The sequence below is a fragment of the Osmia bicornis genome, chromosome 5, assembly GCF_907164935.1.
Source record: "Osmia bicornis bicornis chromosome 5, iOsmBic2.1, whole genome shotgun sequence".
NCBI classification, from domain to species: domain Eukaryota; kingdom Metazoa; phylum Arthropoda; class Insecta; order Hymenoptera; family Megachilidae; genus Osmia; species Osmia bicornis.
Genome location: NC_060220.1, coordinates 10398776 through 10425565, shown reverse-complemented (window position 1 = coordinate 10425565; position 26790 = coordinate 10398776). Strand labels below are relative to the sequence as shown.

Here is a 26790-nt window from a genome sequence, read left to right as displayed (position 1 = left end):
ATCGTCGGTTTTTTTGGCAAGATCAAACATGCCTCGCAGTTCGTTGCACGCTTCGTGTGGACACGTACAAAAAATGAATAGTGAGCAGTGCCTGTTTCTAATCGAAACGTACAAAGAGTATCGAACATTATGGGACCCGAAAGATAAAAATTATTACAACAATATTATCAGAGAAGATAATTGGAGAACAATAAGTGCAATTGTAGGCAGACCTGTAGCCGAAATTAATGCCATTTTATATAATTCTTTGATCCACCATCGTCGCTGTCGTTTCTCTGTCCTTTTATTTCTTAAAATTCGATGAATCACCATAAATGAAAACGCTGCAGTAGCCGATGTTGATTCCATGGTTGCCTCGCAGTTACTGTTGGCTCACCATGCCTCGCGAGATTGCCTCACATACTCTACTTAAAGTCGCGAGGCGACTCGATCGAGGCAGCTAACGGTTGAGGCAGCCTCACGAGTCAGCCTCGCACTGTCTGTACATAGCTTAACGCATTTTGAAGTCGGTTGTATTTTTTGTCAAAAAGTATTTTATTTAAACTTTCATCGACATTTACATCTATTCAGAATCACATAATGTAATAACTATACTGGGTGTTCAAAAAAAACAATTCAATATTTATGGTATATAGGACACATTGTATTCACAAGGAACCATACCGAACTGTCCGTCTCCAATTTCAATGAAACTCAGTGGATATATTAAGCAGGTGAAAATAAGAGACACGTATTTTTTTATAGCGGCCCAATCGCAAGTTAAGGGGGTAAAATCACCCCTTGATATTTCAGCAGAAAAATGGTATCTCGAAAACTATCACAGATATAAGAAAACTTCTTAAGGAAAAGATACATGGTTTCTTGAGGTAAAACAAAAGGTGGTTACAGATTTTGTAAAAAGTGCTTTGTTTATAACAAAAAAATGTATTGTTACATTATTTTAAGAGATACCAAAATTTACATTATGACAAAAAAGAATCGACATTTTTTTCTGAATTCATTGATATATAATATGATAGATTTGCCTCTTACAGTTTTGTAAATTTTCATATAATACACAAAACGCTCGAATCCGCCGGGATACAGCCGCACGAGATATACGGGCAGCTATTTTTGTGAGATACGCATTTATTAATCATAGTCAGATCTTATTTTCGCTGCATTTCGCGTCATGTCTGTCTAACAAAGGCTGGCGTTGAGACATGCAGACATTACGATAACAAAATTATTATCATGTACTTAACATATGTATCTTTATACGCACATATCTGTGTGGTAAAGAACTACCCATTATATACGCAAATAACAAATAATTGTTGAAATCACTTGTGTTGAAGATTAATTAATTTTAATTAATGTAATTTAAGCTGCGTTCTGTAAATATCTAAATATCGTACGGGCATAAAATATCAATTCGTGATATCAATTGTAATACGATTGAATTTCAGAATTACATTTTAAGAGTTGCTATATGTATAGAAAACAGACCCCCTCATTTTGACAATCCAGTAGATTTTTCTTTCGGTGCAAATTCAGCACCAACATGTGATATTTGTGGAAATGCTGCTATTATTACTTGTGCGTGGTGTAAAAAAACATTTTGCTTTCAACATTTCTTTACGGATTACCATTTCTGTGAAACCTATGTTCCGTAAATTCACAGCCTTCATACTATTAATATTGTATTCTTTATATTATATTATAACTCTAGTGTCCATACACTAAACTACTCGCCACTCGACTAAACTACTAGCCGTGTCTGAACCAGCCTATAGAGTAGGGTAGTTATTGATATGTTCAGACCGGACTCCCGCGATGTTGCCATTTTTACTTCAGCATGGCTAGTACTACTAGAGTCGGCTGTGACGGCACACGCAACAAAAGTAAAGTCGGCGGTGTTGCGAACCTCGCCTGTATGTTTGAGTGCAATATCGTGTGAATTTAGCTACAAGCCTCTAATCGCAAGTATTGAATGAAATGTAATATGGCGTCGATGCCATAAGGGGGTAGACACGGATAATGCAGCGAGGTGACATTACCGGCAAAAATGGGCCTAAAAAGGAGTCCGGGGTTTTTTGCTTTTCGTCCTTATATGAGAATATTTGAGGCTGGGTGAGGGCTCATTCGAAAGAGGAAGGTTCAATGCAGCGCGCTCTAGTCATGATCGAACGAGATTTTGTTAATGTCTAATAATATGAGTGTCCAAAGTAGAAGAAAAATCGATAAAATACATCCGCAGAATCCAAGGTATTTTTAAGTCACTAAAAGAGTTTTGTGACTCAAACGATGACCAGAGCGCGCTGCACTGAACCTTTCTCTTTCGAATGAGCCCTCACCCAGCCTCAAATATTCTCATATAAGGACGAAAAGCGAAAAATCGCGATTGCATTCTCACAGAGGAGTTCCGCCATTATCTGGATACTACAGAGCAAGTCATGTGACAAGTTTAGTTCAGCTAGTAGTTATAAGGTGGCGTCTAAGTAGAAAGGCTACCGATTTGGAATCGTAGTCAGAATCAAGCGTTAGCTTGATTACGTCACTCGAACTGTGCTGCGAAGGCATGCCCGAACGCTGAGTAAGACGCACTACAGTCATGCTGTATTTCTCTCATTCTGAATATTGAGATTGTCCCTTTTCGCTAAGATTTGACTGCCGCCCGCCTGGATTTTTCACAGTGCCCCATAACAAACCTCGCCCCATTCAAACTATATCGTGTTTGGTATCATTTTAATCAGAAAAATTTCACCAATGCGCTAGTAAAAGTTTCAGTAAAAAAAAGTCAAAAATAAAAAAGTTTTATAATTGAATTAGTATTAGTCACACCGATACGTTTCGGCTCTTTCCTTTGAACATTGAACTCTCTCTCTCTCCTCCACTGTCTGTCCGTTTTTACGTTCACGCTTGGCTGGTCGTCGCATGTAATCCGAGATTCGACACCTTGGCTGGATGTATGCAACGTCTGGTTCCCAATCTCTGTTGCATATATTCAACTTTTACTGGATAGACGCAAGGTCCCTCCATTTACAGTAAAACCTGGATATATGCAACAAAAGTTTGTCTGGATATATGCAACATCGCTATCCCCTCCACTTAGGGGGATCCCCCTAAGCCGAACCGAGCCGCTCGGCGAGGAAACCGTGTAATATGATCCGACCGTAATATCGGTGTGACTAATACTAATTGAACGATAAAACTTTTTTATTTTTAACTTTTTCTTAATGAAACTTTTACTAATGCATTTGTGAGATTTTTCTGATTAAAATGGTACCAAACACGATATGATTTGGCTACATATGTATAAGGCAGGCCGTACACCAAAGATACATGAAACACGCAACATGCAACATGCAACACGTCGCATGTTGTGTACGAACGTAGAATAGGTAACGCGGCACGGTACAAACGATTTGTACGAACGTAGAATAGGTAACGCGGCACGGTACAAACGATTTGTACGGATGCAGAATCGACACCTCGCTTGGATATATGCAACATTAAATGCCCAGAATCGACACCTCGCTTGGATATATGCAACGTTTAAATGCCCAGAATCGACACCTCGCTTGGATACATGCAACGTTTGAAACCCGAGTCGACGCCGCAACCGGTTTTCATTTCCAATCTTCCTTTGCTTTTCGCCAACTTTTAACATCAATTTTAGCAAGTAATTATAATTCAAACTATATCGTGTTTGGTATCATTTTAATCAGAAAAATTTCACCAATGCGTTAGTAAAAGTTTCAGTAAAGAAAAGTCAAAAATAAAAAAGTTTTTTAATTCAATTAGTATTAGTCACACCGATACGTTTCGGCTCTTTCCTTTGATCATCGGACCTCTCTCTTTCCACCACTGTCTGTCCTTTTCTACGTTCACGCTTGGCTGCTCGTTGCGTGTAACCCGAGATTCGACACCTCGATTGGATATATGCAACGCCTGGGTCCCAATGTTTGTTGCATATATCCAAGTTTTACTGTATTAGTTCTAATCACAGCCGACTCTAGTACTAGCCGTGCTGAAGTAAAAATGGCAACACCGCGGGAGTCCGGTCCGAATATATCAACATCTACCCTACTCTATCTGCCTCCTGGACTCCCAGACTCCCAGCCAATCAACGTCGTAAGACTCTCGGCTACTCTCTGGACTTCACATAACCTCTTTGGTTTCGTTCCAATAATTTCGCTTGTTTCAAAGTTTTTGTTCACTTATATACACATTTATCAATTCTTAAATGTTTCAATTTGCTTCATACCTAAATTTTCTTGAAACCACTGTAAATATTTCAAATATCATGCTTCACAACACCAAACTACTTCGAGAGTACACAAAATTTATATCACATTTATAACAATTTTATGCTACCACATCACTTCTACTTGCCATAGTTGCAATGTTTATGTCTTGTTTATACATAATTAATACAAAATAGCGTATATTACTACAGCTTTTAATTAAAAAAGACGATAATTACAATTCCGAGCACAGGACTCTGTTTTTGAAAATAGGACTTCCGATTGTCACGTGAGCGGTGTTGCCACGTTGTTCAGCATGGCTAGTACAGGGTGATCCTCTCGCTACGCTACCCAAAGGAAGTGCCGCCACAATAGAACGTGGTAGTCTACATCCTATTTCTGTCATCGCTTACATGACCGTCGAGGTCCCTGCGGCGAAGACGGTTGTGTGCGTGGAAATGTGTTAAGAAAATATTCTGTTTTCCGTAGCGTTTAAATGGGACTCTTCTGCTCATTACATGCATTTTCACGCACACAGCCGTCTTCAAGTAAGCGATGACAGAAATGTGATGTCGACTTCTACATTCTATTGTGGCGGCACTTCCTTTGGGTAGCGTAGTGAGAGGATCACCCTGTACTAGAGTCGGCTGTGGTTCTAATAGTACCATAGTACTTTTTTGTGCAGAATGTTTCAAGGAGCTGACACAAGTAAAAAAATGATGTAATTTCATTTAAATAAATAGTGGATTTGCATTTTTTGAGTGCATCGTTGCATTCACGAAGAAAATGAAGTCACAGAAAAATAAACATCATCATACCATTGAACTTTTACATGAACAGCTTTTACCTATCTCTTACCAAATTCAAGATATAACTCGTCCTAATTGCATGACGTATCCTGTATACTTTTATTAATTAAAAAACATTTATTTAAAGAAGTTAATAACTTTTTCTAAAAATAATTTTCAGATTCCATGTTCCTTTAGCGAGTGGTGCTGCGGTGCGCTATATAAAATCCACGCGTTTGGTCAGTCAGAATTTATCGAAGCGGGAAGCGGAACAATTCTATCATTTGGGTTGAAAGAAGGATAGCATGATCACCGTACATCTCACTCTAAACACGCGACAATGTTTCGCTTTCGTTCTTCAGGCGTATCGTCGCGATACCTCTGGCGAGATGAGCGTTTGAATGTGTTTGTAGAAATACTTGAGGCGCTGTTGTCTTTCTAGATCGTGTTGCGCGCGCGCTAGCTGAGAATTAAACCTTTCAAGTTCGTAACAAAACACGCAAGTGGCTCCAACGAAAAAACTGCTGCAATACCGACGTCCTGAATCGGAACGGTCACATGCCGTGTCTACCCCCATAAGAGTATGATTCAAAAGATTAAACAAGCAATAGATAAGACATTGTAAAACTTTCAACACAGGTGATCGTGCTGGGAGAGAGTTGGAAATCCGGAGAAATAAGACTGTCCCACTTGAAATTTTTAAGAAACCAATTTATTGCGGGCCGTATCTAATTCGTTACTCTCAACGAAAATCATGTTAGTTCTTGAAACTGTCGAAGTCTCTTCGACATCCTGTTTATTTACAGAGGGTCGTAAATTCTCTCAAGGGTTGCCTCGGCTCGCTAGTGCGAGACCTTTCATTTTCCATTTTTTCTGGATCCCACGCTTTCTCTTAGCAGAATCGTTCTCGAGTCTTGGCGAAGCACCACCATGTCCACTCCAGGCCCTCCAAGCTCCACTCTTGTGAATTTGATGCAAATTTTAACTCACCCCCGGACTTCCAGGCGGCGCTGATTTCGCTTATCTACATGCATAGCTTGTATCACTGATTTTAACACACAACCAAAGATATCGTGACGTCATGTTCCCGCGAAATTTGTCGCCGCGTTTTTCAATTGTTTCAAAATTTAAAGAGACAAAAGAAATATGGCGCACATGGTTGTACATGGTGGTAGCGTAGGTGACTGAATTTCCAGGTTCGTGAATTCCATTATTATAATTATTACTATTATTATTACTATTGCTATTATTATTATGACTATTATTATTATTGAAAAAGATATTTTTTAAAGTTTTTTCTAGGTTTTTAGAAGAAGATAGAAATTAAGTAAGTACACAATTTTTTAAAATTGTTACTGAAAACATAACTGTTTACATTGCTATTTTAGTAATATATTTAATTTTAATTATTAAAATGTATCTTTAAAGAAAGAGGAAGAAAATATGCATCATCAGAGGGTGTATTAACGAAAAGAGCAGGATGTTCTCCTTCCCCTAAGAGAGAAAGGATAAAAAGAGGATGGCACAGTGGGTGGAAGTATGTGACAACCCAAAGTCAATGCTTCCACCTGAAAACTGAAATTCCGGGTGATCTGTAGTAGCTACTTTAAAGAAAAATACTTCATGAGGAAAAGATTAACAACATCAGCAGTTCCAACACTGAACTTACTTGGTAATAACTTTTATGTATACTTTTTATAGCATATGTAAATAATTGTTAATGAAAATATTTATTGCAGTGTCAGAGGCTACCTTTATTAAAATAGAGCAATAAGACACCTGGATGCAAATGAAAAGAAGAAAAAGAAGAAAATTGTAAGTATTCAGTTTACATATACAATATATGCATAAAACCTTTAACATGGTATTAATACACTAAGTATACATAATAATACTTCTTGCATAAAGTGTATGTATAATATTATATAATTTTGTTCTTATAGTTAAACCTGACTGCACCAGGGGAGTGGAGAACGTGATTTTCGATTGTATATTATTATTGCTATATATATATATTGATCATATTTTAGTAAAAATTTAATATATTTGCATGACTGCGCATATATTGTTGTAATTTTTTCCTTTCCTTTATTTTTATTTTTCAAAGTCTTGAATAAGTAAGACCATGCACACGTATATAGGGACCATGTGCTTGTGTGTGTACCTCACCGATAACATTTATATGTGTTTGTAGCGACACCAGCACCGCCTGGAAGTCCGGGGGTGAACTAATTTTAGTTACAGCATTAAATACGGGAGTTTGGAGGGCCTGGTCCACTCGCTCAAGGGTGGATTGAAGCAGTGACTATATAGTCACTGATTGAAGCCAGGGAGAGGGACCGCCTCCGGACAGAGATGGGCTCCTCCACCATTGGATCAGGGATGATCCTGAGGGAGGATTCAGGATCCAGCGAGGAGGGGATGACAGCCAATATCGATCGAAGATCTTCACCGCCAAGCTCAGAACAATTCAAAGCTTCGACCCGTCTTGATACATTTTTCTGGAAAAGATAAAGTCTAAAGAATAAAGTAATACAAACTTCATTTTTGTTAAACGCAAAGTGTGTGTTTTATTAGCGCCGCGAGCAAAGCGCTTCAGCGCTCCACGGGCACCTTACTCACGTCCCAAAATCCCTATACATAATCTGTAACGGCGCACGCAACACCGGTTACCTGATTCAACTGCATGTGAATCAATGTGAATGGAGTATAAAACTAACGTATGTACTTGCTTACTTACATTTTCATAACTTGTGTTTTCAAAAGTAATGTATCAAGGTATCAATTGATATCAATTAAAACATGTCTGATCTGCTGTTAGTGTTTATTTAAAAAAAAATCAATTTTTGTGAATAAAATATTATGTATATACAAAATTTTTAATTGTTATAAATATTTGTCAACATTTGTTATTGATTCTCCTATGCACACAGTGTTCAAGTTTAATATATAATATAATATAAAATATTAAACACGGTTGTTACAAAAACGACAGAAGTATTTGTACGCAATTATATTTTAGAAGATATAAAGATGTCTAAAATTAAAGAAGATGATGTTCTTGAATGTTTTTTGTACACAAAAGTTTGTTACACACAACCTCCAGAGACTATAACAGAAGAAATACTTTTGCAAGAAATTGAAAAATTTAATGAAGTAATTGCACCCTATGTTAAGAATTACATTTGGCATAGCGATGAATTAACTTTTCATCCTAGAACAAAACAGGCATTATTATTAGAAAAACTTATCGAAAGTTCATCAGTTTCAGAAGGTAAAGTAAATATTTTTGACAAATTGTGGATGTAACGATTGCATATTAATTTTTTTCATTTTGTTACAGAATGTAATATACTACCTCACATTTATGTGTGCTTACATTTTGATGAAGATATAAGTGATGAGTGGTTTACAGTGTTTCTAATATTTAAACTTACACAAACTTTTAATGGATTAATAGCTAAAGTAACTGACTCAGATGGAGAATTCCTTTTAATTGAAGCTGCAAATGCTTTACCTTCATGGGCCAATCCTGAAACATGTGAAAATTGTGTGTTCATTTATAATGAAGAATTACACATTGTTCGTGAAAAATATAACACATTGTTCGATTTATTAAGTAATATACAAGAAAAACCATATCTTTCCAAAGCTTCTGAGAAAGTACAAGATGCTTTAGGAAAACGAATTAGTATTTATCCTGATGAAATTAATAAAAGACATCATAAAGCTAGAGTCTTTTTACCAGAAAAAGCAGTTTTAATACTTCGTCAAGAACCAAGATTTGTTTCATTAGCCATTAGAACAATATGTCACTCCGATCCACTTGAGAGAAAAGTAAAAGTCCAATATTTTTTAGTTTATAATATAAATAAAGTTTAAGTTGTTTTAACAATATTTTATATGTTGCAGGTTTGTCGTGCAATGAAATATTTTCCTCCTGAACAGCGTGTTATGGTTAACATAAAAATGACTAGGTGTTTATATGCAATGGCAAATCATTGTCGCTATACAGGAGATCCAAGAACAGGTTGGAATTTACCACCAGTATCTTCTTCAAAGTATAATGCTCATGCACTTGGTATTAAAATAGCATGTGGATTAGAAATGTTGGTTGCTCGTGCGAATGAAGATCGTAGGAAAACAGAAAAGAGAACAATTAATGACCCTGAAAAACAAAAAGTAAATGAACGTACTCTGAATACGTATTTAACACGTTTAGAAAGTAGTGGTTACTTTAGAAAGTTATTGAGAGATAGTCAAGAATATAAAAATTTTGAAAACGTAGCAAAAGATTACTATTTAGAGCATCTAAATTCAAATAATCATATCACTAATGTTAATAAAAGTGATGCAGAGAAAGTTTTAGAAGCTTGGGAAAACATACAGTCTACTGATATTGAATTGCATGGTAATATTTATAAAATAATATTTCATAAGCGTCTTTTATTACTGTAAGCCGCTTTTTTATTAAATTATCTTATACTTTGTACACAGCTCAAGATGAAACTACATTAAGTCCTGCAGACAGTGACAGTTGGTTAAATGTGGATCCAGAACAACTGGAAGCATTCTTAAGTGAACAGTGGACAAATGATAAAAATAAAAAATACGAACAAGAATCACTAAGCCTTAAGGAAAAAGTGAAAACATTTTTAAGTCGAACCAGTGACATTGGGGGTGTACAATTCTTAGAGTAAGTTACACAAGTTATAATTTTGATAATGAATACCAACATATTTATTGCTCCATTTTTAGAGATCACTCAATGGACACTGATATAATACACGATCCAGAAGACAATGGGAAAGTAGAATTTGATGCAGACATATTTGATTGTACATTACGAGGTATATTAGATTTAGTTGTGCCGGAAAATGAAGGAGAATTTGAAGGGAGTTCAGAAGGATCCTTGGGTCAAGATGACGAGGATAAACGTGGCGAAATGGACAAATATATGCATTTATTAGATTTAGAATTACAGTCTGAAATTGGAAAAGATGAAAGTTTTGAAACAAATAAAAATCCTGATACTGTAGAAGATAATTTGTTCCAAAGTATAAAGGAAGAAGCAGGTGGTTCAGGACCAGTTGGAAATATAGTAGGTGGACCTGCTCAACGACTTATGCATTTACAGTTACAATCACCTACTACAGTACCTCCTGATTTACAGAGTTAATAATTTTACATACATGTAGGGAGAATCGATTAAAATGGGCGCCTTAAAAAAGTTGTGAATTGTCATTTATCATTTTGCGGTCTGTAACTTCGTTTAAACTTTTAATGATTAAATTGTTTACATATATTCATAGTACAGAAAAACGCGTGTAGATATATATATATGTAATGTAACGAGCACTGTTGATAAAGAAGATATTAATTGCCCTAGCGCTACAAAAAGGGCCAGCAAATTGTTATGTGCGTGTATAAGTACTTATATACGTTGTAGACACATATACAGGGTGATCCTTTCGCTAATGGAGTCAAAGAAAGTGCCGCCACAATGTAGTATGAATGGACCCAAGCCGTTTTCTCGACGGGGGTGCATACTGTAGCTGTGTCCGTGAAAAGGTTTCGATGACAGAAAAGGGCTTGGGTCCATTCATACTGGTGTGGCGGTACTTCCTTTGAGTCCATTAACGAGAGGATCACTCTGTAAATACATTCTACTGCCACGTAATTAGTTGTTCACACAGTCGCTTAACGAGGGGCACTACCCAAGTGTTACGCTCACTTATTAATGAAACTTTGCCACCTTGTAGAGCTCGTTGAGCTGAACACGCCTATACCCCATTTTGTGGGCAGACGGCTAATTGTTTAAAAGATATTAACAATTAAAGTTAGTTACTCCGTACATTGAGAAGTATGACAAACTCACACGTACAAACGGTTAGCTCCGTGGTTAAACACATGACTCGCAATCTAAACGTTCAGGGTTCAAATCTTTGATTCCCAACATTTTTTCTTCTTTTTTAAAAATAATTTGTCTTTTTTTGAATAACTATTACAGCTGTGCTATAATCATTGCATTCATTAATAATTAATTTATACGCTATAAGTACACAAGTATTTGTATCTATTTACAATTATTTGTATAATAACAAATAAACGTGTGTAAATTTCGAATGCGGTAAAAATGGTAATGTACGTACTGGATGGAAAATACAGTATTGCCACGAAATACATAAGCAAGTGGCTCGGGACCGAACCGTTGCTTATTTCGAGGGAGGTAGCTATTCGGCTTGACTTTGTTCTCGAAACGGGACGATAGAGAACGCGAGAAACGAGTGAGAGATCCGAGGTAGCGGCAAATCATATAGTGATCGGCCGAGCAGCGATGTTATTTTTTGAACAAGGATAGAAAGCATTATATACATATATTCCATCCTTCTTCTACTAACCGATGTCACTGCTCAGTCGAGCGTGAAATTTATTACCCTAAACATCGGCTTCGCGCTTTCATGGACCTCTCACTCATTTCTCGTACCTCTCACTTTGCGGGCGACTTCAAACAAAGAAGAGGGGATAGCGACTTGCTTATTTCGAAGTCGAGACCACTTGCTTATTACGAGACAATACTGTATAACTTAAATTCTATAAAAATTACAGCGTATGTATTTAATTCTTAATAAATGCAATAATTATAGCACAGCTGTAATAGTTATTCAAAAAGAGACAAATTATTTTTAAAAAATAAGAAAAAATGTTGGGAATCAAGGATTTGAACCGTGGACCTTTATATTGCAAGTCATGTGTTTAACCGCGGAGCTAACCGTTTGTATGTGTGACTTCGACATACTTCTCAATGTAAGGGGTAACTAACTTTAATTGTTAATATCTTTTAAACAATTAGTCGTCTGCCCACAAAATGGGGTATAGGCGTGTTCAGCTCAACGAGCTCTACAAGGTGGCAAAGTTTCATTAATAAGTGAGCGTAACACTTGAGTAGTGCCCCTTGTGAGGTTTGAATAAAAAATGCAACCTAGTTTGAATAACACAAATGGTTAAATGATAAAAGAGTTTCTGATTTGATTTGCCATGTGTTCACGGCACACAACCTTTCTAAGACATCCTGTATGTTAATAATTGTTAATTAATTGGAATTCTTAATAACCAATTAATCACAGATATAGTAAATAAATAAATATGTAACATTTATTACGTTGACGATAAGAAATTTAAATTAAATAACATTTTTATTATGTATAAGTCAATTGAGATGTAATGTAATAAATTAAAAGTTTAATTATTTTTTTAATAAGCACTTGCGCATTATTTGATTACTTATATTTTATACTAATGTTGAAGTAAAGACGATAAAATTCAATGTATATGTATATGATTTATATTTCACAGTTTATTGTATAAAGAATATATAATTACAATACCAAATGTAGTATTACGTTAATTCCTGTATTTTACGATAGTTACATAGTTTTGTTAACAACAATAAGAACTACCAAATTATTAAAGTGGTGAACTTAACCATTTTGGTATTTTGATTCTGTTTTCTGATTCGTTGGTATATTTATTATGTATTGATTTCCCCTTGAGTAGTGCTATTTATTTTCACATCATTCCCTGAGATTTGGTCTCCTTGATTTATCATTGCCATTCTACAGAAGTAACAGTACGGTATATTGTATAGTATATGTATTATAATAATAACTATTTGACAAAATATGTAATCAATTTTCAATTACCTAATTTCAGCTACTTGTCTTTTAACCTTCTTAGGGTCTGTGACTTTTTGTTTTACATCTGTTTTGAGAGCTGACGGTCCAGAGTAATAAACGTTAGCACAAGGAACTAAATTTTCATTAATCAAAGATGTATTTACATCTAAAATACATTTCGGTGGAGTAGTAACTGTTAAATAATAAAAATATGTATTAAATATCTCTGAAGAATAATATAATTTTTGTTTCAATTATTTATATATTATTTAAAGTAATTGATATTCATAGTATCTAAAAATTACCATCTAAACTTCTCAAAACCTATAAAAGACTAAATTTTTATGAAAAAATAAATAGTTACTTCTTAAGCAGGATTATTCTGTAGTAATTAATTATCAAGTTAAATTACAAACAAGTTTTTTTATACAACGACGTTTTTAAATACTTGCTAAATTCATATCAGCTAATTCTTAATTGAATAACATCGTAATCTATAAAGAAGGAACTAAGTTATAGGTTTTTCTTAATAAAAAAAATATTTTTATATTTCTTATAATTTTGAAGATGTTCTGATGGTAATCGTAATTAGTAAGTTTGTTAAATGTTAGTGCTACTTACAAATAACGAAATCACTATTTGGTTCAGCTAAATAATTTTTGATAAAATCTTTGATCGTTTGTACAGTTTCTTTTGGTTGAAATAAACCTTGAAGAATAAACTGATCTGCAAAGTGTACGCGAATTATTGTAAAGTTATATTTATTCAACTGATTTAACGTTCGTTTTTCTTGTCTTAATTGTCGCTGAACGGTTGTTAAAAGAGGTGCTTCTTCCAGTTCTTTCCTGTAACGTTTAACGTCTCTTAGTAGTATTTTTGCATCATCAACTGTTAAATCGTAAAAATCATCTGGTAATTCATCTCTGGATATTGGTTTCATTTCAGCTTGATTGAATACTAAAGCATTTCTCTCACCCAACTATAACAAAAACAATTATGAATTATACATACATACCAAAGGAGATTATCCTTTGTATAAATATATCTTACAAATTCTATATCAGGTAGACGTGTTATTTCGCGTTTGTAACATGTTTGTGGTGAGCTTTCGCAGCTATCTTTCTTCATTGATATTACTGATTTACCTTCTTCTCCTTTAAAAACCTTATGTTTTTCATCTGTTCTTATTATTGTCTCTTCTTTTCTTTCTACAGGCTGAGAGCAGATTTCTAATTTTCTTGATCTTTGCTCCTCCTTTTGTAAGGAAATTATAGGACTTACAGTTTTATCAGAAGCCGTTGCTTTATTATCTGAAATAGAGCTCTCAATACCCTTTACAGATTCCGACTTTGTGGAAACGGCATCATTCGACTTTCGAGGATGCCGATGTATTAGACGTAATACAGCTCTGCCATTATTCAGACCTAATGATTTTAAAGTTGTTTTCTTTAAGGTATCCACTCCATAAATCTATAAAAACAATTATAAAGTTCAAAATGAATATTGGATTATAATTAATTAAATTATATGGATAATTGTTTCATAATTTTTATCTTACTTTTATTTACTTATGTAATACGTGTAACTGTATAAGCAGGTACATTTGGTTTAAATATACATATATGATAAGCTCAAAATACGAAACCACTTAATAAGCGAGAAAAACTACAAGAACCTATTGTGGCTTTAGAATTTAGAGGTATGTACAGGTTTAACAAGAAATTTCCATTCATTCTGCTTATAAATAATCATATCGCATTCTGTCACACCAAAATACCATAATATGAAATTTCTGTTTTCAGAACGAAACAACCACAATACGTTCTGGTATTAGAAAAAACCACAACTTTGTGTTTGCTATCTCTCAAGGCCGCGACGCGATGTGAAACAAATTTTTACATTAATAGTAATAAATAAATTGTTTATAAGTCTATTTTTTTTATTAATCAATAAACCAGTTTAATAATTGGTTAATTAATCAATCTGTATTATTCAATAAACCAATTTAAAGAAGTGGTACTTTTCATGTCAGAATGTGTTGTGATAGTTTAAGAACAGCCAGGACATAAAATTTTATGCTCCGACTGTTTCTCCACAGTTTTCAGTAAAGCCACAATGTGTAGCGATCCTTTTATCGGTCACTAACTGTTTTCAGATTTTGAATATAACATGTACACGAATAAGTTACAACATCTACCATTTTGCAAATCATTAAAAATGCTAAAAAATGTTTTATACGAAAGTTGTTCAATTTTATAGGAGAACTCAACAGAATAGTTAAATTTTGTTTTTAAATATTAGTTTCATCATTTTATTTCAAGATAAATCATTTGTTGTATTTACAAATATGTATAATTTATTTTAACTACAGGGTGATCCTCTCGCTACGCTACCCAAAGGAAGTGCCGCCACAATAGAATGTAGAAGTCGACATCCCATTTCTGTCGTCGCTTACTTGACCCCTGCAGCGAAGACGGCTGTGTGCGTGAAAATGCGTATAATGAGCAGAAGAGTCCCATTTAAACGCTACGGAAAACAGAATATTTTCTTAACACATTTCCACGCACACAACCGTCTTCGCCGCAGGGACCTCGACGGTCATGTAAGCGATGACAGAAATAGGATGTGGACTACCACATTCTATTGTGGCGGCACTTCCTTTGGGTAGCGTAGCGAGAGGATCACCCTGTAACTTGCAGGCGTTTAAGTGGAGAGAGAGAGAGGAGGGTGGTTTCGTTTCCCCAGACGTCTTTAGTTCGGGCCGGGGACCGCCAGGTGGCGGCGAGAAATCGGTGACAGTGTTCTCACAAGCGGTCGCCCGGCATGCGGTTCGAATTTATAGAAGTTCCAAATTGCGGTATCATAGGTGTCTGGGACAGGGATCGTCTGTTGTCAGCCCCACTGATGAGTCTGACAAACGATCCCGAGACGAAACGCCTTTTTCTCCCCTCTCCTACAAACTATATGTGAATAATCACATATAATGAAAACTGTAAAATCGCGACTTTTCACCGAAGAACGTAACTGGTTATGATCTTGGGTGAAAAATCGTGAATTTCGTTAATTTTTATTAGTTGTTTGTAACCTCTAAGTAAGTGTGTTAATCGATCTTGATGATATTTTCAAAATACGTAAAACTTACTTAACTCTACAACAGGTATTTTTAATGTTCGCTACAAGTTTAAATGAAAAAATTATAAAATTGCCCTTTGCTACTTGTTTTGCGATTTCGACAAACTGTCATTTTTTAAATACAGCAAAAGCATATATTTTAGTTAATTAATTTTTATAGCTTTTCAAAAGATCTCGTCATGTGGTACAATTTTAAAAAAGGTATTCTTTTTTAAACAGTATACAAGTTATATTTTGACCGTACATGGTCAGGTATAATATAAAGGCACTGTGTCTAGTTGACAATAGTGTAAATTTCATTTATATAATTTACATTATTTGTTAAATAATACATTTTAAATGAAATAATATTTGATTTTAATGTAACTTTAATATAGAAATGTAACAACTTTCGTTAATTTTTATGCTTCGGGATTTGAAGGTGTGTTTGTAATGTTTGTTTATAAGCACGGAAGAAGTTGAACATACGTAACAGAAGGAAAATTATAAATAAAAAAAAAAGTTCTGTTTTTAGTATACCAAAACTAGCTGACCAATTCTTTACAGAGACTGGGAAAAAAATGTAGCCCTAAATGATACGTAGAACATTGAAGCAATATGGTCACAAGAGTTGCTTAGAAAAAAAAAACATTTTTAAACGAAGTAAAATAGAAAAGACAAATTGAATTTTGCAAGAAAATTTGTTTAAAAAATAATACATGGTGAAATGATATGATATTATCTTTCGTGACGAAAGTAAAAATATTTTTGGTTCAGATGAACGAAGTGTATACCAATATAATTTATATTATCGAATTAAACATTATTGTATCCAAAAGTTAGTTTTAGATAATCCGGTTACCTCATCTTCTTTCAAACATTATACAATAAATCAATTTGCAGCAGCAAATCCTTCCTCCGACAACTGATAACTTCATTTTTACAGTCACCTTCGAATTTCTACCTTAGTACCTCATCCCTTATGACAGACCATTGGCCTGAAGATAACCACTGCTTTTCTATTTTCCGAACCAACGAACTAAGCTTTACCTAAGTTTTGCTAGGATTTGTGACTTATTAAATATAATGTAGATGCATCGTATACAGGGTGTTCGGTGAGATATTCAACATGTCATTTTGAAGAAGAAATGTTATACACATAATAGGTCTGTTTTGTTTCATCTGTCAATTACATATATCAAAAATAAGATATTGAGCACATTTACATTGAAACAATATTTTTAACATATTTACTTTATTCTAGTTTTAATTTTCTGTCAAATTTATAAATATGGCGAGTTTAGCCAAAAATCTTACACAGCTTTTATGCAATTACATATGCTTGTGCTTTCGCAAAGATTCTGGGACTTGGATCTGCTACAACACGATCTACATTATTTATCTTTTTTTCATCTATGCACCATACGTATTGAACATACTTACGTCCTAATTCCGGGCTCGGAATTAACTGCTCTTTTCGGCCAGTTTTCTAAAGCTACGTCCCTTTCCTCCGGCCGCTTACCTTGCCCCGCGCGAGGGCTCTAGTCATCGAGGCACCTCAGGCGCGTGTCGTATGAATCGTACCTCATGGGTGATGTGAAACCTACTGATACGAGTGCAGCCCCAATGCACCTTGAAAACTGCATACAGCACACGCCTGAGGTGCCTTGAGGAATAGGGCATTCAGGGGGTGCATGGCGAACGGTGGGAGAAAAGGGGCGTAGCCGAAAATGGCCGAAAAGAGTAGTTGATTTCCAGATCCGCTTTACAGACTATATTTCTCCCCATTTTGTCTTTTTTTCGATATGTTTATACAGAGTGAATCAGATAAAGTGTTATATTTTTTCGGAAACTATAACAGCTATCGACCTGATTTTTGGGCTGAGTCCCGAATACAACCGGTCGCCGATCAAGATGAAATTTTGAGGGGGAGGGGACCCCAAATATAAAGTGGTATCTTCGGCTTCCTATTAGTTTCCGAGATATTAATTAAAAACTTTCGTACAATACATCGAATTTTTTCTATACAGACGCAACCAACACTACCGTCTCCGCTGTAGCAACAGTCATCGTCAAGTGTCGAACAGCCGTTCACACCATAGCGATATCGGCTTCCATTTCTATAGGGTGACTCATGTAAAATCCATGTTTTTTTTAAAACTTTTTGTAACTTTTTCCTTTCCATGTCGTAAGTTATCGTAAGTTACCATTTATATGTAGGTTAGGTTAGGATAGGTCAGGTTAAATAAATGGCCCACCTCGCCGAGCACCTGTCCCGGGTAGGCCCTGATCTGGCCAAGTCGCTGTACGGCTTTAGACGGGGGCGCAGTACCATTGATGTGATCGATTCGCTGCACTCCCAATGCGACTCGGCCACGTCCCGGGGCGGGTTGGCGATCGGCGTTTCGCTAGACATAGTGAACGCCTTTAATACCCTGCCTCACGGGACGATACTGGGGGCACTGGAAGATCACGAAGTGCCCCCAGTACTGAGACGGATGATCGGAGCTTACCCACGGGATAGGTCCATCATGTATGTGGGCCGGGATGGACGAATCTATCGGAGGGACGTCGATGAGAGTGTACCTCAGGGGTCCCGCTTGGGGCCCCCATTGTGGAACGTGGGGTACAACCCAGTATTGCGGGTCATGGTCCCGGACGGTGTCAGCATCACGCGCTTTGCGGACGATACGTACGTGTTTGCCACCGACCGGGACTGGAGCAGGACCAGTCGTCTTGTGGAGATTGGTGTGGCTGCCGTCGCAGCTGCGGTCCGGAGACTGGGGCTGCAGATAGCGCCCCACAAGACCGAGGCGATGTGGTTTTACTCGCCTGGGTTGCACCACCGCCCCAGTTTTGGATCCGGGTAGGTGACACCAGGGTCCAGGTGGGTGAAAGGTTCAAGTATCTTGACCTCCACCTGGACAGCCACTGGCACTTTGAGAGGCTTTTCGACTGTCTGGCCCCTCGATTAGACGGGGTAGCAAACGCCCTTGGGCGGGTGCTGCCTAATATCGGGGGGCCGAGCGAGAAGGTTCGCCGCCTTTATACGGGGATTGTGCGGAGCGTGGCCCTATATGGGCCGAGGCCCTGATGGCGTCTCGCCGCAGCTTAGCTGTGCTGTGGCGAGTGGAAAGGAGGATGGGCATCAGGGTCGCGAGGGGATACCGCACGATTTCCCACGCGGCGGCGATGACTCTGGCGAGTCTCGTACCTGTCAAGTACGAGGCAGAGCCCTGCGCCACGATTTTCTGGCGCTTGCGCGGCCTCCGCCAGGCTGGAGAAGACCCGCCAGAGCAGACGGTCGAACGGGAATGGAGGTGCCAGACCCGACAAGGTTGGAACCCCCGCTGTGTCAACGGCTGTTCGACACTTGATGATGTCAACTTACTACAACGAAGACGGTGGTGTTAGTTGCGTCTATAAAGGAAAAATTCTATGTATTGTACGAAAGTTTTTAATTAATATCTCGGAAACTAATAGGAAGCCGAAGATACCACTGGAGCACTGTTCAGTGTTTGCGCGGGCCCGTCACGCCGTGCAGTGTGAGTTGGGAGTGGATCTCTCGCCGGCGAGCATTTTGAGAAACATGCTCGCCGGCGAGGATCAGTGGAGGGTGATGACCTCCTTCTGTGAGGAGGTCATCACCCTAAAATAGGGGACGCCGTCGGGGGAGACACCCCGACGGCGCAGTTAGCTGAGGAGGACGGGGTGGTGGGCCTTGATAATTCTGCCCACCGCCCCCAACAGGGTGAGATGTAGTCGGGGGAGGCTCCGGCCTACCCCAGGGGAATGGACGGGGGGAGGGGCTTGCGCCTGGGCAGCAGGTGGCCGGCGTCGGGTGTGGCCCCCGGCGTCGGCGGAGTTGGCACTTAGGGGGAGGGTCAGAGGTTAGACCCTCCCCCCAGATGGGGCGCTATGCGCCAAGGGTGGGGGTCCCAGTGTGTTCGCAAGAGGTCCCGGGGCCCTCCCTAACGCCCAGTGCAGGTCACCGTGGGGGTTTTAGCCGGTAAAAATCCGGCACTACCCCCAGCCTCTTCCCAGGGGGGATGGGGGCGTCTTTGGAAGATTTCCCCCACGAAAAAAAAAGGTCAGGTTAAATAAATTTCCGGCGGCCGGCAACGCCGCAACAGTCGTCGTATCTTCAAAGTTTTAAATAGGACACCCTATAGATAATCAGGTTGGAACCCCCGCTGTGTCAACGGCTGTTCGACATTTAACGATGACATCTACTACAGCAAAGACGGTTGTGTTAGTTGCGTCTATAAAGGAAAAATTCTATGTATTGTACGAAAGTTTTTAATTAATATCTCGGAAACTAATAGGAAGCCGAAGATACCACTTTATATTTGGGGTCCCCTCCCCCCTCCCCTCAAAATTTCATCTTGATCGGCGACCGGTCGTATTCGGAACTTCATCCATGACTTATGGCAAAGGGAATATTGAAGGAGCGAATACGTGGTGGCGTCGAAGGAAAATGAAAACAGAGGTGTTTTGCCTAGAAATTCACTTCATTAAATATTGAAAATGACGACCATTTATTTGTAACCATGTATTTATTCATTTCATAATGTTATGCCGTACATCAGACAGTACTGTTGCATTTACCACCTGACAAGCATTTTGTATTCGAGTTTTTATATCTTTTTTGTGGTAAGTAAAGTTTCCATTACTTTAGGTTTCAAATATCCTCACAAGAAAAAATTGAATGCAAAATGCTTGAAAGTCGATACCTACAATAATGTTGTCCGATACACAATATTATAAAGGTCATAATATTAAAAAAAAAGAAATATATGTTTACAAGTAAATGGTCGTCATTTTCAATATTTAATAAAATGAATTTTAAGGCAAAATATGTCAGTTTAAATTCTTTGATGCCTCCAAGACTTTATCTGACTCATTATCAGCCTGTATAGCTCACGCCAGGCCGGGCCAAGTAGGAGAAAACCACTCCTGAAACACATGTTCCGGTTCCCCTTCCAACGCTGCTCTTTCAAGTAAGATGGGACGGTTCCGACTACCGTCTCTCCGAGGAGGCAATACTGTCGCTAGGAAAGATGGAGAGACGGTAGTCGGCACCCGACTTTGAAAAAATCAATTTTTTCCAATTGTATTGTATTCTCCTTCGTTTGTACCACTTTTCTTTTCGTTTGTACCCTAAGGGGTAAAAAGATATGAGGGGGTGAAAATAGCCTAGCACACCACTTTAACATTTTTCAAATCTTTTTACGGGTGCTGTTTCCTAATCGTTTGTACCCGTTTGTACCACCTTCACTTTCGTTTGTACCTTAAGGGGTTAGTTTGTACCGCTTTTTGAAAAAACCCCCAAGAGGTAACTTCGTCATTTTTTAAGATATTCGAAATCTGAAAGCGGGTGCTGTTTCCTAATCGTTTGTACCCGTTTGTACCGCCTTCACTTTCGTTTGTACCGACTTTTGAAAAAACTCACAAGGGGTAACTTCGCCATTTTTTCAGATTTTTCAAATCTTTTTACGCGGGCTGTTTCCTAATCGTTTGTACTCGTTTGTACCGCCTTCACTTTCGTTTGTACCTGAAGGGGTTCGTTTGTACCGACTTTTGAAAAAAGCACCAAGGGGTAACTGCGCCATTTTTGTATATTTTTTATATTAATGACATAAAGACTTTAAATATTGCGTAACTAGTATTACTAACTTCAAATCTACGACCTACTGTATTTCATCGTCTATGCGTTGGTCGGAAACTCTATAGTGGCTCGTTAAAAGAAAGGGACTATTTGTGATGATTGAGATCTCTTATGTGCTGAATAACAGAAAACAACGCAAAACTGTTTCCACCCCCATAACATGGACGATGGCAGATAAAAGAAAATACGTGTTGAATATTTTTATAAAACCTATATTTCCCCAAAATTTCATCAAAATAGGCGTGTTACACTTCGCTATGTTTCATTGTATGTGCTGTTGAGTCGCGAAAATAATTCTTTGTTGGAAACAGTAATGTTTTTCTCGGTAATTATTTAGATTATGGACGGCGGAATCAAATTTGATGATAAGTGAACAAGTCTTCTCAGATATACAGGGTGTTACCTGTAACGTTACTCACGATTTTTAACCCACTTGCAGCCATCTGATTAAAAAAATTTTACACCAAGAGTTGCAGGGTATGAAGTGCGCAATAGATATCAGTAACAAAAACTTTGAAAATAGATTGCTTTTATGGCGAAGTCGGGGTCACCTTGGGTTTTATAAATAGGACCATGTATTTTTCTTGTTTACTATATTTAGAGGACATCGAAACGAATTCAAAACACATATTACATAATATTTTTACTAACATATTACTTGATTTACAGAAGAGTAAATGTGAAATATTTAGATTTTCAGCTGCAAGTAGGTGAGAAATCGTGAGTAACGTTACAAGTAACACCCTGTATAGTGATCGTAATTATCGACAACCTTGATCATTCATTATCGACAATCTTGAACAGGTAGTCATTAGAAAATATTTAAAGGTACTTAATATTTAGAACAAATATACGCGTTAATGCTTAAACAATTAGAAAACAGCACCCACAAGGAGATTTGAAAAATCTGAAAAAATGGCGAAGTTACCTCTTGGGGGTTTTTTCAAAAAACGGTACAAACGAACCCCTTGAGGTACAAATGAAAGTAAAGGTGGTACAAACGGGTACAAACGATTAGGAAACAGCACCCGTAAAAACATTTGAAAAATCTTTAAAAATGGCGAAGTTACCCCTTGCGAGTTTTTTCAAAAGTCAGTACAAACGAACCACTTGGGGTACAAACGAAAGTGAAGGTGGTACAAACGGGTACAAACGATTAGGAAACAGCACCCGTAAAAAGATTTGAAAAATGTTAAAGTGGGGTGCTAGGCTATTTTCACCCCCTCATATCTTTTCACCCCTTAGGGTACAAACGAAAAGAAAAGTGGTACAAACGGGTACAAACGAAGGAGAATACAATGCAATTGGAAAAAATTGATTTTTTCAAAGTCGGGTGCCAGGTTCAGGTAGGTTTGGCCTACGCACAGCCGTGACGAACACGAATCAATTGATACCTGTGAAGTTAGAATCGATTAAGCTATTTCAAAAATCTATACTATTGTTAATTAGACACAGTATCTTAATATTATACCTAACCATGTTGGGGGGGGGCACATTAAAGTTACTCGCTGTAAACAATAAACTTTAGGATTGTAATTACTTTACATCGGTAATGCGGAAAGATCACGTAAAAATCAGTACAGCTACGCTTCCCTTTTAATTTATAAACACAAACAGATAATTCAATATAATTATTGAATTATTAAAATGTATCATATTAAGTACAGTTACTACATAGAATCTTGAATTATATCAAGCATAATAATGAAATTGTGTAGCAATGGAAAGTGTTGATAAGTAGTAAATATTTTTGAATACATATTTCAATTTTTAAGGAATGCAAAATACATTATCAAAAATATTTTTGAACATATAGAATGATATTTACAAAAGCTCTAGCGACAATTTTTTGTAAGTGGAAACATATTACAGTAAAATCTCTCTAGTTGTCCGTAAGTTGAGAAGCGAACATGGACAATGTGGGCAGGATAGACACGATTCTTCGAGCTTCGCGGCTGCTTTTGATCTCCGGCAACAAGTCGTAAAAGAGAAGGATAACATGAGAGCCATAGTAGCTGAGAAATTAATAACGGTTTGACTTTCTTATTTTTAGATATTTCTGTTTTTTATTTGAACATATTAGTACACTTTTTCTGTTTAAAATGAGACCAAACATGACATAATTTAGGCTGTATGGACGAAAAAAAAATTCGCATTGGGATGTTCCCTTGTAAATAAACTAAAATAAATATGACCCAAATTATATCGTGTTTGGTCTCATTTTAATCAGAAGAGTCTGGCCAATATGTTTAAAAAATCCGTAGGTAAACAAAATCAATATTAAAAAAGTTACAGCGCTTTATTATAAACTACTAAACTCTAACTCTCATCAAAGAAGCCGCGTCGCGTATCGCGTGACTGAGTCGAAGGAAGAGAACATAGGCGTCGGGTGAGAAATACATAAGTGTAGAACAAAATTGATGAATACTGTCAGCAGGGCAACAAACGGACAATTAGAGAGATCTTACTGTATCTGCATTTTTTATAATAATGACCATTTAAGTAATTTCAATGAACCATAACATGTATATGATGTAACAAGGGAGTAGCCCAACTTTGGCACCATATTCTACTGTTTCTTACGATGAAAAGAAATCATATAAACAATAAATGTAAAATTATTCCTTTCCAAGATATAGACACCTTTTGCATACATCGAAAATTCTCTAGAATAGCTGCCAGACATAGAATTTTAAGCACTGTCATTATTTCATTTGCTAGAATTAAATATGTTAGAGCATGTTAAGTCATGTTGACATTGAAGACAGTATTTTTTACAGTAAATCGGTACATATCTGAACGTTTTATAATGAAGACAATGCTATTCAAATGATTCATTCTAATATCAACATGTTATACAAGGGTTGTGATTGTTGAAAGTTTTGTTATTTGACCATGTTTTCCTCCATCTACACTAAAAGATAGAAATTACACACAATTTTTGGAAAATAAGCTTTCCACATTTCATTAGATAATGTACCATAGTTCATTAATACGCACTCAAATTTATGCACAAACATTTTAGTGAAGCTGTACAGAAATATCTTAATAGCCTGCATGCTTTCCTATCTTAAATCTTTTGGAGTTTTAGTTCTGGAGACATCTTAAAAATTTAGTTTATGATAACAACACTATTGATGGCCTGATAATTTGGAATACACCAGAAATTCTGTAACATCTTCAACAATCTTTGAGACATTGATATGAAGTGTGTATTTGTAGTAGAAGGAAATTGATATTAAGTAAGTCCTAAACATTCCTAAAATACTCTATCATAATCAAAAGGTGCCTATATTTTGGCAAAAAAGAGTTTTTAGACCTATGTTTATATGATCTTATTCCGTTCTTAGGAACATTGGACCAAAGTTTGGCCATCTATTTCCTTGTCGTCCTGTAACGTCATTATTTAATGACTCTGAGTTTGATAAAATAATAATTCATACATTATAACTGATTCTTGAAACAATACATACACATGCACATATAGCATTAAATCCTTATTGAAATAGGTTAATAACACATTTCTTAGATATGTTCATACCTCACAATGCATGTAGGTTAAAGCAACTTTTTCAAGATCTTCATTGAGATCCAGATGCTGTAAAACTTCAATTAATGTTACATTTGGCATAAACTCAGCCATTAATCTCTCTCCACTTTCTAATTGCACACCTATTGTAACAGTAGAATTTAAACGGGTCTTTGTACAAGGTATCATTTCTAATTGTGCATTATTTGGTAAACCCGTAAACCTTAATATTGCATTGGGATCTAACACTTGATTGAAATGTCTACAAATAAAATATTATGAATTAAGATTTATTTTGATATCATTTTTTATATATATGTTAATGTATGTGTGAAACAATCTTTACTTGACATCGTAATCGTCTACGTTATAGCCTTGTTTTTGACAAACTTCCTCCAGCACCTATGAAAGGCATATTTGATTTAACGTTAATGCAAATAATAAATTTTAATTATTGAACTTTGAGTTAGTTAATGACATAAATCAATTTGTTACTTACTTGTAATATTGTAGTATTGGCAGTAACTTTGACGTTTTGTCGACGACCATTTGGTGCAAGTACAATAACATTTTTATTAGTAGCCATATCTTGTAATTGTAATTTTTATGAAAAATATTTAACTTATGTTAAATGTTAACTAACATAACCCTAATAAAATTTTTAAATGTAGTAAGATGTACTTAGGTACTTAAATATGCACTTACTTACTATACATCAGAATTGCTATATATATAGTAGCATATAGTGTTGTACATACGGTACATATTATGACAGGTCACTATGACGCCATATTGCTTTTATCCGTAATTTGATAGTTCGCACATATGAGCATTCAAATGTTTTTGATTTTTCCGAAATACCATACTAGTCTACTTTGTTGCGATTCTCGCCTGTATGTGTGAATGTAGCTACATTTCGTTGTAGAATAAATTGAGAATTAGGCTGTATGAAAAATCTGAACGTAGTGCCTGAAGTTATTCTAAGCGCGTTAAATTCAAACTTTAAGATGGAAAATCGGTTTTTGTTATTAAATTGTTAATTATCAAGGAGTACTTATTATAAAGCTTGATTAGCATGATTAAAACAACGCCAAGTAATTAAACGCTCGATTAAAGAGAAATGAAATTCAATCAGAGAACCAATTAGGTTGATTGTAGGGATGGACGATGTTCGAAAAAAATGTCGATGTTAAAATAATCGATTAGTTAAAAAATCGATAATTAAACATCGAGCTTTTTAAAAAATATCGAAGTATCGAATTCTTTTTTACTAGGGCTGATTTTGGAAACATCACCGTGAGCACATTTCCTAGAGTGTAGCCTAGAAAATGCATATACAGGTAAACGAAAAATATTACACTATCTTTCTTATTTAAGTTTTATTAAAAAATATAGTTAAATCAGAATCGTACATTCAATGTTAACTTCGATGAATATTAATGAATTTCCCCCAAGTAGTAATAGTATTTCGCGGGTTCTTGACCTGTAAGTGTAACAGGGTTGACTTCGTGACTAGAAAAAATGTTTTTATTAAATCTATAGAGAATGGGATATTCTAAGAATAGATATGCATGGCAATGAATTTCGGAACACGACTTATACCCAATGAGCATACAACATTTCTCGAAAAGTATACGCTCATTGAATAGTGCGCGTCGCGTTATCATATCATGCTGTTCAGGTTTCTCACAGAGATAAAAAATATCGATATTCTGCAAAACTGTATCGATAATAATCGATTAATTGATTTGTAGAAACATCGACAAAAATAATCGATTATTAGGAAAAA

At 36.4% G+C, this 26790-nt stretch overlaps 2 protein-coding genes across 4 annotated transcripts; one reads left to right on the top strand and one right to left on the bottom strand.

The window, feature by feature from the left end:
• The first annotated feature begins 7774 nt into the window (after nucleotides 1-7774).
• Nucleotides 7775-10700, top strand: LOC114881377 (protein ecdysoneless). The gene is made up of 5 exons (XM_029198144.2): nucleotides 7775-8291; nucleotides 8361-8854; nucleotides 8930-9428; nucleotides 9515-9713; nucleotides 9776-10700. Exons 1-5 carry the CDS (start codon nucleotides 8051-8053, stop codon nucleotides 10194-10196), a joined length of 1854 nt encoding a protein of 617 aa, XP_029053977.1. The 5' UTR covers nucleotides 7775-8050; the 3' UTR covers nucleotides 10197-10700.
• A 1639-nt stretch (nucleotides 10701-12339) lies between these two features.
• On the bottom strand, nucleotides 12340-25897 carry LOC114881375 (tether containing UBX domain for GLUT4). Of its 3 annotated transcripts, none has more exons than XM_029198142.2 (8): nucleotides 25501-25897; nucleotides 25348-25403; nucleotides 25014-25263; nucleotides 13975-14163; nucleotides 13744-13908; nucleotides 13315-13672; nucleotides 12721-12886; nucleotides 12340-12633 (listed from the first exon to the last, which is right to left on the bottom strand). In XM_029198142.2, the coding sequence occupies exons 1-8, from the start codon at nucleotides 25585-25587 to the stop codon at nucleotides 12549-12551; spliced, it is 1356 nt and encodes a 451-aa protein (XP_029053975.2). In that variant the 5' UTR covers nucleotides 25588-25897; the 3' UTR covers nucleotides 12340-12548. The 3 variants fall into 3 exon arrangements, with proteins under 3 accessions (XP_029053975.2, XP_029053974.2, XP_029053973.2); XM_029198141.2 differs by having other exon boundaries at nucleotides 13744-14163; nucleotides 25501-25650; nucleotides 25707-25896; XM_029198140.2 differs by having other exon boundaries at nucleotides 13744-14163; nucleotides 25501-25650; nucleotides 25711-25896.
• Nucleotides 25898-26790: the final 893 nt, after the last annotated feature.